We start from the raw sequence: 14,600 nt of genomic DNA on the forward strand, positions 1-14,600 counted from the left end.
TGCGCCAAGCCTCTGCGGTCCCCCATCGAGCTAGTTAGATCATGGGGTCCCTGCTCGTGATATGGCGCAGGCGGTGCGGAAGGACTCGTGGTTGACCTCGAACTGAGAAGGTCCTCCTGCCTGCGCGGTCCTCGCACTGATGCCAGCCGATTACGCTCGCCTGCACTGCTCGCACTGCTCGCACTCCTCCTCTTCTTCTCTGCGTCATCGACTGCGCCCTGAGCTGTCGCAATGGCAACGCTCTCTTCTATCCCTCCCGAGCTGCTCATCAAGATTCTCCATCACTCGCTCACGACCGCGCTTCAAACGCCTCCCGTCCTCGTCCACGGCCAGTTCACGACCCTCTCTACGACCTGCCGCACTTGCGCCTATCGCAACATTGCCGGCGTGTGCAAAACATGGCGCGCGATCGCGCAGGAAATCATGGGCCGCGACGTCACGCTCGCCAACGGTTGCGGCAGCGCCGAGAAAGACGAGCAGGTCGTTCAAATTCTCGAGAAATACCCGCATCGCGCCAACAATGTCCGCTTGATCGATGCGAGCTTGCGACGCGCCATGTGCAGCTGGTCGGCATGGGCCGTGCCAGGCGCAGATGGCGCAGGGTACGACGATTCGGGCTCGTCCAGCAGCGACGCAGCCAACATGATCTCGACGCGCCAAGCACAGGCAGAGCGGTGGCATGAGCAATGTCTGGCACGGTGCGCTTAGGCTGCTCATCTCTCGTCTGCAGGCCGTTCTCACGCTGGCGGATTGCCCACAGAGAGCGACAGCGCTTCGTCCGACTACTTAAGCACTGTCGTCGCATCGAAGAACTCGATGTCGATGTCGGCTTTTTCCAGGACCTGCGCATGCAACCTTCTCTGCTTCCGCCGTCAATTCGCACCCTCACGCTGCGCAATTGCGACGCTGCCGATACGTTCACCCTCCTGCCTCATCTGCCGCACCTCGAAAGTCTGACCTTGCGACTCGCGTTGTGAGCTTAGCTTCCTTGCCCGACCTGCAAGCACGGCACACTGACCCAGCCAAAACGGTCCTCGCAGGGACTGGTTCCTCCCTCCTCTCGTGCACATCGACCCTTCCTCCCTCCCCTCGCTCGCGCGTTTTGAGCTCTCGACCACTGCATTCGGCTCGACTTCGCTCCCGTCAATCCTCGCCCTCCTGTCCAACTCGCACAGCTCGCTCCGTGCCCTAACGCTCCGCAACAAGGGCGCGAGCAAGCCCACCGTCGAGGCGTTCCTGCCTGTCGCGAGTGGACTCGTCGAAGTCTTTGCGGGACAACTTGTGGAGCTCACGATCAAGGATATTCCGCGCTGCGGAATACGCGTACCCAGTGCGTCCCTTGTTCTGTGAGCGCTTGATCGCCGACCCGTGACTGATGCTGCCCCGTACCCAGGCACCGGAGCCCTGACAGGCTGGCTTCCTTCGCGCCCGACACACCTCCCGCGCCTGCAGCACCTCCACCTGACCGGTCTGCCCCTCCCCGACGTCGCAACTTTCACGCGCTCGCTCGTTCTGTCCGACCCGTCCGCCGCCGCTCCAGACTCGGCAAAGAGCACAGGAGGGCCGACGCTCGACTCGCTCACGATCGAGGATTTCGACGCCGTCTCGCTCGCGCCGTTGCTGCACGCTCTGCGCTCCCTGCCCGCCCTCTCCAGCCTCTCCCTCCTGCGCCTTGCGTTCGCGCGGGAGGGCGAAATGCGCCGGCGCGGCGAAGGCGACTGGGAGGGCGCGAGTGCGGAGTGGTGCGGTGAGAGAGGGACGAAGCTGCTGGCGGGGTGGGGGATGGTCAAGATTGAGGGGTGCGGGTGGTGGTGAGCGTCTCGGGAGCCTGTTTGGGGATGAGTCTACTTCATGGTCAGCTGTAAAAGAGAAGTGCTGTTGCCGGACTCGTTGCGAGCGAGTCGAGCATCGGGAGAGCGGGAGCAACGGAGACCAGAGCAGGCGGACAAGCCGGACCGCAAGCGAGGAGTGCACTGCTGTACTTCCGCTGGTGTTACAGGGTATGCTCCTCCATGCTGTACTGCGCCCCCAAATGCCGCTCTAGTGTCCGTGAAAGAAGCGTGTGCCGAGGAGGGGCTCATCGCCGCGACGGGAAGAAGTAGTTGAAGATCTGCTGGAGGAGCTCGAGGCCTGCAGACGCGTCGATCCTGTCAGCTGTCGTCTCGGGCGAGAGAGGGGCGGGCAAGCGACGCACCGAAGCCGCCGACGATGAGGACGAGGAAGGTCCACACGAGCCAGCGCGGGAGGGGCTTCTTCTCGAGCGGGTCCTGGGTCTTGAGCGGGTTGGTCTTGCCAGTGCGCGACTGGAACGCGGCGTTGCGCTTGCGCAGGTCGATGTGCGAGCCGGCCTGCACGCGATAGAAGGAGGAGACTGAGTGCGAGCGTGGCGAGGATAGAGAGACACGCCGCGCCGGCACGGGCGTGTCTTTGCACCTGCACGCACCATTGCGGGCGTTCTCTGGCGATACGACGACGGTGACGACGTGAAAGCGCCGTCCTCGCGTGTGCTCCACGTCCGACTCCGACGCCGTCGCGACGTTGGCTCTGCACGTCTGTGCAGGCCCAGCGAGGTACTTCAAAACGTGCAGAAGACTGCGGGTTCTTCCTCGGACGGAACCACAGCGTCCCACCCGCTCGTCTCGTCGCTGCACCGCCTCATCACTTCGAACCTCGAACGCTCAAATTCTGTGCTGCTCTCCGCTCTGCTGCCTTGCACGGGCTTGATGGGGGCGGAGTGCTTCGCCTGCGCGCCTCGACTGCTAGCAGCACGGCTCTTGCGTCTGCTCGCGCGGATCTTCCAGTCCGTCCAGCTTGTATCGCGCTCAGGAGGCGACGTGCACCGCCTCTCAAGTCCGTGGATGCCCTCGACGCGTTTGCTATCTGCTTTTCCCTCTCTTGTGCTTTCGCGCTGGCCGCTGCCCGATGCCTCCTGCTCTGCGCGCTCGCCTCCCGTCTGGGCTGGTCAGGCCTTCACCTGCTCCGCGTCCTTCTTCGGACGCCTCCACGGCTGTCCGCGGGGTGCGGAAGCACGAGCACAGACGCGACCAACGTGACGAAGCGGAAGAGCCGGAGCGAGAGGCCGGCCGTGCGCCGGGCAAGAAGAGAGGTCGACCGGTGCACAATTGCGACGCATGCAGAGTCGGGCGGAACAAGGTGTCTGCAACTGCTCGATCATTTCCGTGCGCTTGCTGACAGACCTTTGGCTCTGCTGCCCCAGTGCGACCGGCTGACACAGTGCAGCGAATGTGGGCCTTTCCTGCCATTTCTGACGCGAGGCAAGCTGATCCTCCGGCCGCACAGGCGTTCGTCTCTGTTCGCGTCTCGCTACACAATGTTGCGTGCTCATGTTGACGTGCAGCGCATGCGCGGGCGCGAATGTACCTACTCGGCGGCTGGACCGCTGGCCAAAACGCGAGCGATCCTTTCTTGTGCTCTCGGTTACAGAGCTGGTGCTTACACTCCTCCATGACGTTCTCAGCGGAGCTCGTCCACTCGAGCAGAATCTCGAAGAAATCGGGCGCCTGACCCGGCAGGTCCGCATCCTCACGCGCGTGCTGCGCATTCCAGACTCGCAGCTCGCGGCGCTGCTCGTCGAGGCCGATTGGCGAGAGGAAGACTTCCCACAATCACTCTTTTCATCCCATCGACCTGTTGATGTACCCGATTCGATGCGCGACAACCCGCTTTTCCGCCTGGCGCTGGCAGCCGAGGTCAGCGACGCGAGCTCCGACGGTTCCGAGCAAAACAGTCGCAGGTGTAGTCGACTGCCCTCTCCGTGAGATGATTACATCGCTGACATGCCGGCACGGGCAGGACTCGCGAATGAGCGGAGCGTGAGGCATTGAAGGACCGGTCTCGGCAAACGGGTGGTCTCACCAAAGTCAAGTCTCGCAGCCAGCAGCAGAAACGAGGCGATAGTGTGTACAATGCGCGAACCTGCCCGTCTAGAGAGAGAGATGAAGGAAGGACCAGGGGAAGCCGTTATGGCTCTTGTCGAGATAGTCAAAAGGGGGAGGGGAGAGGACCTCCTCAAATCTGCGCCCACGACCGCCTCTTTGCCGCTGCGCCCGCCCCACCGCGCTGCGCGCCCGCGCCGCCCGAGTCGTTCGAACCAGAGCGCGAGAGGCTCTCCCACCGGTTCTTCATGTTGCTCACGCCGGCGAAGCGCTCCTCCGGCTCGTCCTGCCCGGGCGCCTGAGACTGTGTTTGCGGTGGCTGCGCATTCGCGGGACCGCCGCGCACGCTGCCGCCGCCACCGAAGCTCGGGCGATTGGCGACATGGCCGAAAGCAGGCCTCGACGAACCCGACGCGGCAGAGAGGGAAGGCGACCCGCCCGGCGAGTTGGACGGCGGCGGCACCGGCTTGAACGGCACGCGCTGGCCCTGCGGAGCGCTCGACGTCGACGTCGACGTCGGCGTCGCGCTCTTGGGCGGGGCGGCAGGCGGCATCTGCCGAGGCGCAAAGTCGTCGCTGTCCGAGTGATTGTCCTCGGGTACCTCGCGCACAGACCCGACGGGCGACTTGATCGACGCCGTCGCAGCAGCCGGCCCGAGCGACGAGGCAGATGGCGTGCGCCCCCATTGCGGCAGGCGCTGCGGCTGAACCACGTCGCGCTGGTGCAGCGCGTGGCTCGCGCCCGACCCAGTGCTCGAACCGGTCGAGTCTTTCCTGAGCCCCTGTGGCTTGACACCCGCAGGCGGCGGGCCGCCCGTGAGCGTCGTGCCGAGCCCTTCGTAGCGCGAGACGAGCGAGTTGATCGCCTGCTTGCGGTTTGACGACTGCGGATTGGGTGCGACGAGCGGCGGCGGTGACTTCGGCGAGTGCGGACCCCCTTGCGGCGGTGCAGCGAAGGTAGTCGACGATGGAAGAGGCGAAGTCGGCTGCGAGCCAGGCGAGGGAGCGAATTGAGCGGAAGACGCCGACTTGGGCGGAGGGGGCGCAAAGTCGTCGTCCTGCTCGTCGAGAAGCGACTGCGGAGCCTTGAAGCCGTTGCCGTTGCCCTGCGGCGCAAACTTGCGAATCGACGCGAGCGCCGGACCCAGGTCGATGCCTCCGTCGCCCACACTGCTCGAAGCGTTCGAAGCGTACGAGTCTTGCCGCTGCGCATCCGACGACGCAGCGGCGTCTGTATGGGCAGACTCAAGCGGCGCAGGCGAGGTCGAGATCTGCGGCACCGAGGCGGGCGGCACCGTAGACGAGCTCTTGCGCTGTGCCGCATCACCGAACCTTGGCCGACTTGAGCCCACCGGTGCCGCTCGCGGAGCAAAGTCGTCGTCGTCAAACGCCGGCGCAGCGACCTTCTTGCCGTCCGTAGATGTCGAGGTCGATGGAGCGGGCTGCTCGGTCGCAGCAGCAGCAGCAGCCGGCGCCTCGTCGTCGCTCGAGTCGTCCGCATCCTCCTTCTCGACCAGCCGCTCCCACTGCTCGCCTTCGGCCGGCCGCGGCGAAGGCGTCGGCTCCTCGAGCGTGAGCGCGGGGAAGCGCTCCTCGACGCTCTTCTCGCGCTCGGCGTCGAGCGAGGGCTTGGGCGATGGTTTCGGCGGGATGGAGGGGCCCGCACCGCCCCCGCCTCCTCCGACGCTCATGCGCTTCTGCGGGCGGAACTTCTCGCGCTCGCCTGCTGCTCCTGCGCCCGTAGAGGGCGAGCCGGGCTGCGACGCCGCGCCGCCAGAGAGGAACGACATGCGCTTGCTCGCGACGTTGCCGCTGCCACCCGAGGGAGTCGGCGAGGGTGCCGGACCAGGTGAGCGCGAGGCCGGGCGCGGCGCGAGCGCATCAAGGTTCGATTCGGGCTCGTCGCCGAGCAGGTCGAGCACCTGCCTCGATGGCGCATCGCTCGACGAGAGCTCGAGCTCGGGGATGGACGACTGCCGCAGCGCCGAAGAGCCGGACGAGGGTTGAGCTGCACTCGAAGCGGGAGCGGGCGAGGAGGACAGGGAGGAAGACGAGGGCTTCCAGCTCGCCATGAGGTGCGGGCTCGTCTGCGAGCCGCGCGAAACAAGGTTCGGCTTGTTCGCCACCGCAGGAGGCGGGCCCTTCGCTGCTGGCGCGGGAGGAGGAGCAGGCGACGTCGTCGGCGGGCGACGCGGGAGCGGCGGGCCAGGCGCCGCATCGCTCTCGGCCTTTTCGCCCGTGAGCTGCGTAGGCATGCGCGGGGCAGCGCCTTCGGGCTGCTTCTTCTCCTCCTGCGCCTCAGGCGGCGGGGGCGACGGCGCATCAAGGAGGGACGGCACCTCGGGCCTGCTCGGTCCCGCACCCTTCCCAAACGCCGCAAGAGGGTCCTCGTCCTCCCCCTTTCCGGCGGCAGCATCGTCTAGCGCCGGGAAGGTCGCCTCGAATCTCGTGCGCTCGTCGTCGCGCTCGCCCGCGCCGTCGATGTGCATCGGCGAGACGGGCCCCGCCGCAGCGCCGCTGCCGCCGCCGAGTGCCGCGAGCGACTGGGGCGAGAGCTCGGGGAACATACCCGCGTTCGAGGGGAGCTCGACGCTCGTCTCGAGCCCCGCAGACTGCGCAGCAGACGTCGAAAGACGTGGCGGCGCGAACGCATCGCCAAAGCCGTTGCTAGCTGCGGCTCCTCCAGCAGTAGCGGGAGAGGACGCCGACCCGCCAAAGGCCTCCCAGTCCATCGCGGCGCCAGCACTGCTGCCGCCGGGCGTCCGCGCCGCCGCCGCCGCCGCCTCGCCGCGCTCTCCGCCCGCATGCCACTCTGCCAGCCCCGTCCGGACGCGCCTCTCGGCCTCGACGCCCGCCTGCGGCGCCCCCGCAGCAGGAGTGGGGAGCTTGCCCGGCCGGCCACGGCGCATGGGCGGGATCTGCCCCGCGAGGCTCGCGAGATTGCCGTGCGAGGCCGAGTGCGGAGGAGCGCCGGGCGAGGCGGAGAGGATGCTGGCGGTTGGGTGCGGGGACTGCGGGAGGGAGGGCGGGCCGGCGAGCGAGGGGGAGCGGAGGTTCGAGGCGGAGGGTGGGACGGGCGTCGAGGAGGTCGAGGTCGGGTAGGGAAGGGAGGTGCCGGTCGGCGCGGCCGAGAGGGCGTATTTCTGCGAGTCAGCAGCATGTTGTGTTAGCCTTGAGGTCTACTGGAAGTTGGTGAAGGAGCGCGAGCAGTCGCGACGCACATTCTCGAGTCGGACGGGCACGCCGCGCAGACGGCACACCATCTCGTGCACTTGGTAGATGTTGGGGCGCTGGCTCGCACGCTCTTGCAGCATCGCAGCGATGAGGGAGCGAATCGACGAAGAGTAGGCCGGGTAGGGCGGGAACTGCAAGTCGACGGGAGCGGGTGAGCGGGGAGGGTCGAGCCAGCGAGGAGTCGAGGGACCGCACCTTGTACTGCGCGTTGAGGATCGCCAGCGGTCCGTGCTCCTCGAACGGCGTCGTGTAGAAGCATAGCTTGTACAGGAAGACGCCGAGCGCCCAGATGTCGATCTTCTCGTCAAAGCCCTTGCGGCCCCACACGTCGACGAGCTCTGGCGCGCGGTACTGCAGCGTCGTCGTCTTGTTGATCTCGTGCTCGATCTTCTGGATCCCCTCGACACTCGTCGGGACCTTTTCGCGTGGGAGCGGGCGCGTCGTCGAGCCAAAGTCGCACAGCTTGTACGTCTGCGGCGGCGAGAGGAGGATGTTTTCGACCTTGAGGTCGCGGTGAATGAGCGGCGGGGACTGGTAGTGCATGTGGGCGACGGCCTAGGTATATAGCGGGTCAGCCTGAGCCGGAGGTGCGGACGAAAGGGGAAAGCGCACCTCGACAACGTCGCTGAAGATCTTGAGGATCTCGCCCTCGGTCAAGCGGTTCTGCAGTCGCGTGTTCATCATATCGATGATGCCTCCGCCTGTCACGAGCACAGCGGGCAGGTCAGCTCCGTCGCTCACGGGAAGCGAGCGCCGGGAAAGGCGCACCCTGGCACCATTCCATGAGGATGTAGATCTCGTAGCCCTTGCTGCCGTCCATGCCCCCGGGCAAGTCGGCAACCGAGGCCTCGATCATGTTGACGATCTTGGGGTGATTTTCGAGTTGGCGCTGCGGATACGGCGAGCAGGTGAGCATGCGTCTCTCCGGGTTCTACGGAGCGCATGCACGAGGGGGAGCTGCCTCGAACGCACCATGACCTCGACTTCGCGGCCGACCTCTTCGACACCGCGCTTGTCCGGGACGACCATGCGCTTGAGGACATGCTGGGTGGTGGCGGTGGGCGAGCCGCGGGGGAGGGGCACGGCCGACTTGGCGAGGTAGACGTGTGCGAAACCGCCTGTGGATGGACCGGGCGAGGGTCAGCAAGGCACGAGACACTCGAACGCTGCCGCAGAGCTGCTCGACTCCGTCTGTGCGGCGGGTGGGAGGCAGCTCGGCTCGCCATCGTCATCCCGGGTGCGAGAGGGAGGAGCGGGGCGACTCGCCCTCGCTGAGGAAGCGGTCGACGGTGACCCTGCAGTCTCCGACGTCGACAATGGTGCCCGGCGGGAGGTGGCCCGGCTCGACGGGCGCAGCGACGGGAGCGGGCGGGGCGACGGCGCGAGGTGGGGGTTGGCGAGCCGTGGGAGGAGGAGCAAAGCCAGGCGCGCCGGGGCTGGCGCTGTGGGCAAAGGGCTGCCCCCGAGGAGCGCCAAACTGCATCCCTGCGCACACCGCGGCAGCCGGGTGGAGGGAGGGACGGGGCGAGGCGACGAGGCCGAGAGCGACGACGAGGAGGAGGCAACCCTCCACAGTGCCCAGACTGCGACATGGGAGGGACAGTCAGGTCTAAGAGTGCTTCACACAGCCCTCACAACCGTACACACCTTTCCCTGGCGAGGTGCGACCACCTCCTTCTCGTCTTCGTCTCTTCGCTCTCGCCGTGTTCTTCTCGCCCTTACACGCTCTTTCCGGGGACAGCGACTCGCGCGGGCATGCTAGACGCAGACTCGGACTCGGACTTGTCCGACCTGAGCGACCTCGAGCGCGCGTGGAATCTCCACCGCTCGCCGTCTCCCCCACCTCGTCCGCAGCCCATCCCAGCGCCCGCAACCGCGTCTGCCGCGCCCGAGCAACCACGCACGTTACGCTTGACGAAAAAGCGAACCGACTCGCCCGCGTCTGCGCCCGATGGTCCCAGTCGCCCGTCCCGTCGCGACTCTTCCTCGCGCCGCATCCCAGCTCCTCCCGCCTCGGGCAAGCCCGCCAAGCTCGCCAAGCGCTTCCCTAACGCTCACATAGCTCTCAAAAAGAGCAGGCGCGAGGACCAGGCTGTGCAGGAGGCGGTCGCGGACGACGACTCGGACGTCGAGCACATCCGCGTGACGGGCGCAACTTCGGCCGGTCGCGCCGAGCGCAGACGCAAGCGCGGCCACGCTGCCGAGGAGTCGGCAAGTCCTGTCGGAGACAAGGCGGACGCGCGAAAAGCGGCCAAGAAGCGCTCGAAGAAGCGCTCGTCAGGATCAACTGGGTCTACCGAGCTGCAGCGCCTCGTCTCCAGGGTCAACTCGGCTGCAACTGCACGTCTTCCGTCAACGCCATGCCAAGCTACTGCGCCCGTCACCGCTGCAACGCCCTCCGCCCCGCCCCCGCCGCCCACTCGCTCATCCTTCGCTCCCTCGCTTTCACGCGATGTTGTCCGCCTGCAGAAGGACTTCTTCGCCGCGTCCCTCGACTCCAGCGCCAGCAGCCTCGATCTCTCAATCGACTCGCGCCACACTCGCGGTAGCGTCAAGCCGCGTGCCGTCTCGCCCGAGCTGTTCCCACCCGCTCCGCCGCCGCCGCGCGCAATCTCGCCCGAGCTGCTCCCGCCCGCTCCATCCACCGCCGTCGCGCCCGCAATCGCAGCGCCGATCAAGGCTGCAGCGCAGTCGAAGCTGCCGCGCGGAGCGCGCGAGGCGAGGGAGCTCGCGAGGGACTACTTTGCGGCGGCGCGCGACCCGCAGCGCGGCGAGGGGCCGCTGCCGAGGACGCGCCAGAAGCGCGGGCTACAGGCATCGACGTCGGAGATGCGGCAGCCCGAGGAGGGAGGGCGAGACGAGGTGCGGGAGAAGAAGAAGGCCAGGCGGGCGGAGCGCAAGGCGGCGCATCGTGGGCTGGATCCGGCCATCGAGCCTGTGCTCCCGTCACCCACAGTCGACGCACCCACCGTCCCGCTTCCGGCTGCTGGTCCAGCGGCGCCGACGCCCGCTGCCGCAGTGCCGACTCGCCCGCCCTCGTCTCGCTCGATCAGGCTGCCGTCGCGCTATCTCGACGACCCCGCTCCCGCTCCCGTGCAGGCCCAGCGCCCTCGCGCAAATCTCCCCTCGCTCGACTCGCTAGGGCTGCTCCCGCCGCCGGCGGCGCGGGGCGAGAAGCGTTCGAGGGAGACGCGCGAGGGGAGGGAGGCGCCGCTCGAGGGGTTCTTGACGCGCGCGCCGATTGATGCGGAGGCGCTGGAAGAGCGGAGGAGGAAGAAGCGGGAGAAGAAGGAGAAAAAGAGGAAGGAGCGGATGAGGGAGGAGCAGAAGAAGGCGCCGCTCGACCTCGGGGGCGTCATCCTGCCGCCGCTCCCGACCGCGAAGCCGGTCAACCCGACTCCGATCTTCGTCTCGGATCCGTCTGTAGGGCATGCGGCCTTTGCGCCTCGTCCCGCTCTGCCTCTTCTGCCCGTCACCACGCCCGCGCCTACCGCCTCGACCTCCCTCCCCTCCCGCGCCGCACCATCAAAGCCCACCACCTCAACCTACGTCCGCCCGCCCAAGCCGCGCACGCGGCACCCCGCGCTCGACTCGCGCGCGACGTGGGTCCCGCTAGACACGGCCGTCGCCGCCGCGCCGCGCATCACGCGCGAGGGGAGGCCGCCGATCTGGTGCGAGGGGCGGCAGGAGCTGTGCGAGAGCTTGGAATACTTCAGGAGCTACCAGGGCGGACATTGTGCGTTCTCCCTTCGTCCACTGTCGGCTGATCTGCCCTGTTGGGTGCTCCGCTGATATCCCTCGTTGTGGCGCGACGCACAGACGACTCGCAAGAGCGCTGCCTCGGCTACCTCCTCGATGGCTTTCCCTCGCCAAACGACCGCTGCGAGCACCGCGGCCTCATCATCATCTCGCACGGCGGCGGCTGCAGCGAGGTCGTCCCGCCCTCCTCATCCTCCTCTTCCGCCGCCGCAGCAGCAGGGCCCACCTCGTACCGACTCCGCGCCTCGCAAGAGCGCTCAAATTTGCGCATGCGCTCGCTGCTGAACTGCAGGGACACGCAGACGCCCGTCGTCCTCCTCGCCGGGAGCAGCTACGAGTTCTTTCCTCGCTTGGGCGAGATGGGCGGCGGAGGGGTTCGGTACGCCGTCCTCGGGCACTACCTCGTGACGGATGTTTGGGTGCGTTCCCTTTACTGTACGCGCAAGCTAAGGTTCAGGACTTGACGCTCTCGGATACAGGCGGAAGGCGAGCCGGTCGAGGGTTCGGAAGACGGCAAGTATCATGTCCGCTTCAAGGTGCGCATGCGTCCTCTGCCGCCGCCACTTATCGCTCAGACTCGCGGGGTGCTGATTCGCTAGGATCACGCTGCTGCAGGTCCGCTTCGAATGGGTCGCCTCGCAGGGCACGCCCTGGTTCGACAGCGTCATCGGCAAGGATGGGTGCGCAAATCCCAGTCTGTCTCTACATGCAGGACTTGACAGAGTACTGCATCGTCCCTGCAGCGTTCTGCCCGGCCATGCACAGCTCCCAGCGCTGCACGAGACGGGACCTTCTCAAGCGGTCTCGACCGCAGTCTCCTCGCCCACTCCGATGTCGACGCCACCTCGCGACGGCTCTTTTACTGACAGCGAAGCTCTGGACGTCGTCTCGCCTGCACCAGGGAGCTCTCCGCTCCCCGCAAGTGAGAGCGGCACCGTCGACTCGGGCTTCTTCGACGGCCCGACCGACCTCGACGACGACGAGCGCAGCGACAAGCTCGAGACGGTCGAGTGCGGCAAATGTAACACGACGCATCGGCGCGTGTATCAGGAGGAGATCGAGTGCTATAATGAGGAGTGCGACTGGTTCTTCCTGGTGCGTCCGCCTGAGATGCGCTTTCAGCAGTTCCACGCCGTGCTTGGAAACCGCTAATGGCCCGAACCTCTAACGCACAGATCGACGGTGTCATGTCGCGTCCGTCCGATGTGACCTATTCGCCTTCGCTTCTCTCGCCAACCCCGTCGCTCCCGCACCTCAGTCACGTTCCGCAGCCTGTCCAGCCCAAGACGCTCCAGTCGCTCGCCGGCTCGTCGCGCATCAGCGACTACAGCTGGAAGGCATGGCGCGGGTTCGGCTGCGAGGAGTGCGGCCGGCTCAGCAGCCGCGGCGACTGGAATCGCCTCAAATGTGCTGGGTGCGGCGCCGAGACCGACGCGAGGGGGAAGATCTTCTCTGCTGCGGACCTCAAGAAGGACAACGACGCGATGAGCCAGGGGAAAACCATCGACCCGTTCTTGCCCGTCTTCCTCGACCCGAGCTACAGCCTCGCGATTCTGGCAGACCATCCCGACTACGAAGGCTACACCGTCGATCTTCTCCCGCCCGACGACGGCGTCGCCAAGGGTGTCGCGCGTGTGCACCACCTCTGGCCGAAGACCGCCAGCGCGCGCAAGGAGGCCGACCGCCTGTTCGAGGAGTACCAGGGGGACGAGGCGGGCAAGCTGTTCAAACGCAACAAGTTGACGAGGCATCACAGCGCCGGCGCGCTCCTCTGCCAGCAGTGTGCGTCTCGCTTGTCTCGCTCTCAGGTCGAGAAAAGCCGCTGATCTAACTCATTCTTGACCGTGCGACAGTCACCTTCAATGCTGGCGAGCACTACAAGCACGCCATCAACGCCGCAACCTATCCTTTCGCGCCGTCGACATTCTTCCCGGTGAGCTCGTCGACCGGATCGTCAAGCTCGTTGCCCTCCGCTCAAAGCAGCTCTGCTGCGATTACTGAATCGGCCGGCTCCGATTCGACACCGGCAGACGAGCCCGAAGAGAAGCCAACGTACGCGCCAGCATGTGCGAGAGACGCTCGCGACCACCTCAAGTCGGTCGTCGGCATGGTCGTTGGCGAAAGCGAGCAGACAGCCTTCAATGAGATCTTGTCGGTCGCGTACAGTACGTCCTCTTGCAACGGCGATCCTCACCACTTCTGCTGACGCACATTGATGGCAGTGACGGGCGGAAAGATGAACTACCACGACGACGGCGAGCGCGGTCTCGGGCCGTATGTCGCGTCTGTCTCGCTCGGCTCGGACGCCATCATGAGCTTCCGTGTCAAGAACAAGGCGAAGCGCGGGCCGGGGTCGCGCCGGGAACCGGACTCGGCCCAAGGAGACGAGGCGGACGACGAGGCAGCGGCAAGCAAATGGCGGTCGCGGGTCGCGCTCAAGGTCCGGCTCTCGCACGGACACATCCTCATCATGGAGGTACGCCCAATCCTGCTAGTCGACCACGTATCTGAGCTTACGCAGTCAAACAGGGCGCCGACATGCAGAAGCTGTTTGAGCACAAGGTCGTGCCCGAGGGTCTGCGCTTCGGTGCGACTAGGTCGTCTCCTGAGCTGTCAAAACGGGCTAACCAAGTTGCTTCCAGCCGCCACTGCACGTTTCGTCGGCCCCGACCACCTCCTTCCCGCGCCGTCCAAGCCATCGTTGCTTTCTCCCAACGTCTCGCCGAGCCGCTTCGCCTATCAGGACTCCCCCACGCCCATCTCGCCGTCACCCAGTAAGCTACGGCCACCGACCGTGTACGCTGTGCCGCAAAGCTCCTCAAAGCTGTCGTCTTCCCTCGAGTCGGACACTGCGGGACCTGTCCAGCCGCAAAGGTCGCCCATCGGTGTGGACTTCTCGCCTTCTTCGCACCTCGCACCGCAACGAGCACTCGAGCAGGCACACCAGGCATCGCGTACCGACAGCGCAGCTACCTCCGCGCCGAGATCGCCTCCACGACCTGCCGTACGACTGCTCGACGCTCGTGTACAGTCGAGCCAGTTGTCCCATCGACCTGTGCCGATGGCTTCGGCCAATCGCGCACCCATAGCTACGCTGCACGACCGTGCGACGCACGCGACTCAGCAGGTCAAGCCCGCCGTGCAAGGTCTCCAGCCAGCCTGGACTCGTCCGCCCGTGAAACCGTCACATCCAAGCTTCCCGGTCCACTCTTCCTTCCTCCTCGCACGCCGCGCCGAGCTCAACACTCCGCGCTCCCACCCTCGCGGCAACAATCTCCCCGCGCCGCAGTACCTCGACGCCCGACCGACTTCTCTCGCCGATGCACAAGCGGATGAGTGGGCTCGGAGCCTTCCCACGAAGCCGGTCGACTCGCAGGGCGCGCTGGCGCGCCCCAAGGCGGCTCCCGTCGCGCTCGTCCCCTCGCCGATGCCGCCTGATGCGGCATCCTACCCAAGGTGGTCCGCTAGCACGCCCGGTCAGTCGCAGCAGCAGCAGCAGCAGCAGGCGCTCAATGATGCCGCCTGGACCCGCCTGGCGATGCTCAATGTGCAACAGACTTTCGCCGCGTTCTGCGCGACCCTCAACCAGTAGTATCTCTATCTGTGCCGTTTCTGCAGCAGTGCCGTACCTGCTTGTTGTCCTCTCTACCGCATGCAATCGTCGTTTGCTTTCGTTCTCTCCGGGCCAAGAGAGACGCGGTAAGCACTGCGA

General features: G+C 66.3%; 4 protein-coding genes across 4 annotated transcripts; 2 read left to right on the forward strand and 2 right to left on the reverse strand.

Moving 5' to 3' along the window:
- Positions 1-231: 231 nt before the first annotated feature.
- JCM10292_006604 (uncharacterized protein) lies at positions 232-1,815 on the forward strand (the record flags this gene model as incomplete). The annotated part of the gene is made up of 4 exons (XM_076650229.1): positions 232-698; positions 761-973; positions 1,041-1,330; positions 1,394-1,815. The coding sequence occupies 4 exons, from the start codon at positions 232-234 to the stop codon at positions 1,813-1,815; spliced, it is 1,392 nt and encodes a 463-aa protein (XP_076504189.1).
- A 262-nt stretch (positions 1,816-2,077) lies between these two features.
- JCM10292_006605 (uncharacterized protein) lies at positions 2,078-2,446 on the reverse strand (the record flags this gene model as incomplete). Its single annotated transcript, XM_076650230.1, has 3 exons — positions 2,078-2,130; positions 2,195-2,348; positions 2,444-2,446. 3 exons carry the CDS (start codon positions 2,444-2,446, stop codon positions 2,078-2,080), a joined length of 210 nt encoding a protein of 69 aa, XP_076504190.1.
- A 1,583-nt stretch (positions 2,447-4,029) lies between these two features.
- On the reverse strand, positions 4,030-8,612 carry JCM10292_006606 (uncharacterized protein; the record flags this gene model as incomplete). Its single annotated transcript, XM_076650231.1, has 7 exons — positions 4,030-7,038; positions 7,117-7,260; positions 7,325-7,684; positions 7,742-7,830; positions 7,898-8,018; positions 8,102-8,247; positions 8,396-8,612. The coding sequence occupies 7 exons, from the start codon at positions 8,610-8,612 to the stop codon at positions 4,030-4,032; spliced, it is 4,086 nt and encodes a 1,361-aa protein (XP_076504191.1).
- A 272-nt stretch (positions 8,613-8,884) lies between these two features.
- On the forward strand, positions 8,885-14,480 carry JCM10292_006607 (uncharacterized protein; the record flags this gene model as incomplete). The annotated part of the gene is made up of 11 exons (XM_076650232.1): positions 8,885-10,865; positions 10,949-11,307; positions 11,368-11,424; positions 11,504-11,568; positions 11,632-11,983; positions 12,064-12,670; positions 12,742-13,053; positions 13,111-13,364; positions 13,418-13,475; positions 13,531-13,662; positions 13,978-14,480. The coding sequence occupies 11 exons, from the start codon at positions 8,885-8,887 to the stop codon at positions 14,478-14,480; spliced, it is 4,680 nt and encodes a 1,559-aa protein (XP_076504192.1).
- Positions 14,481-14,600: the final 120 nt, after the last annotated feature.

Source organism: Rhodotorula paludigena (assembly GCF_050403205.1).
Source record: "Rhodotorula paludigena JCM10292 DNA, Rt_paludigena_JCM10292v1_ctg33, whole genome shotgun sequence".
Taxonomy (NCBI): Eukaryota; Fungi; Basidiomycota; class Microbotryomycetes; order Sporidiobolales; family Sporidiobolaceae; genus Rhodotorula; species Rhodotorula paludigena.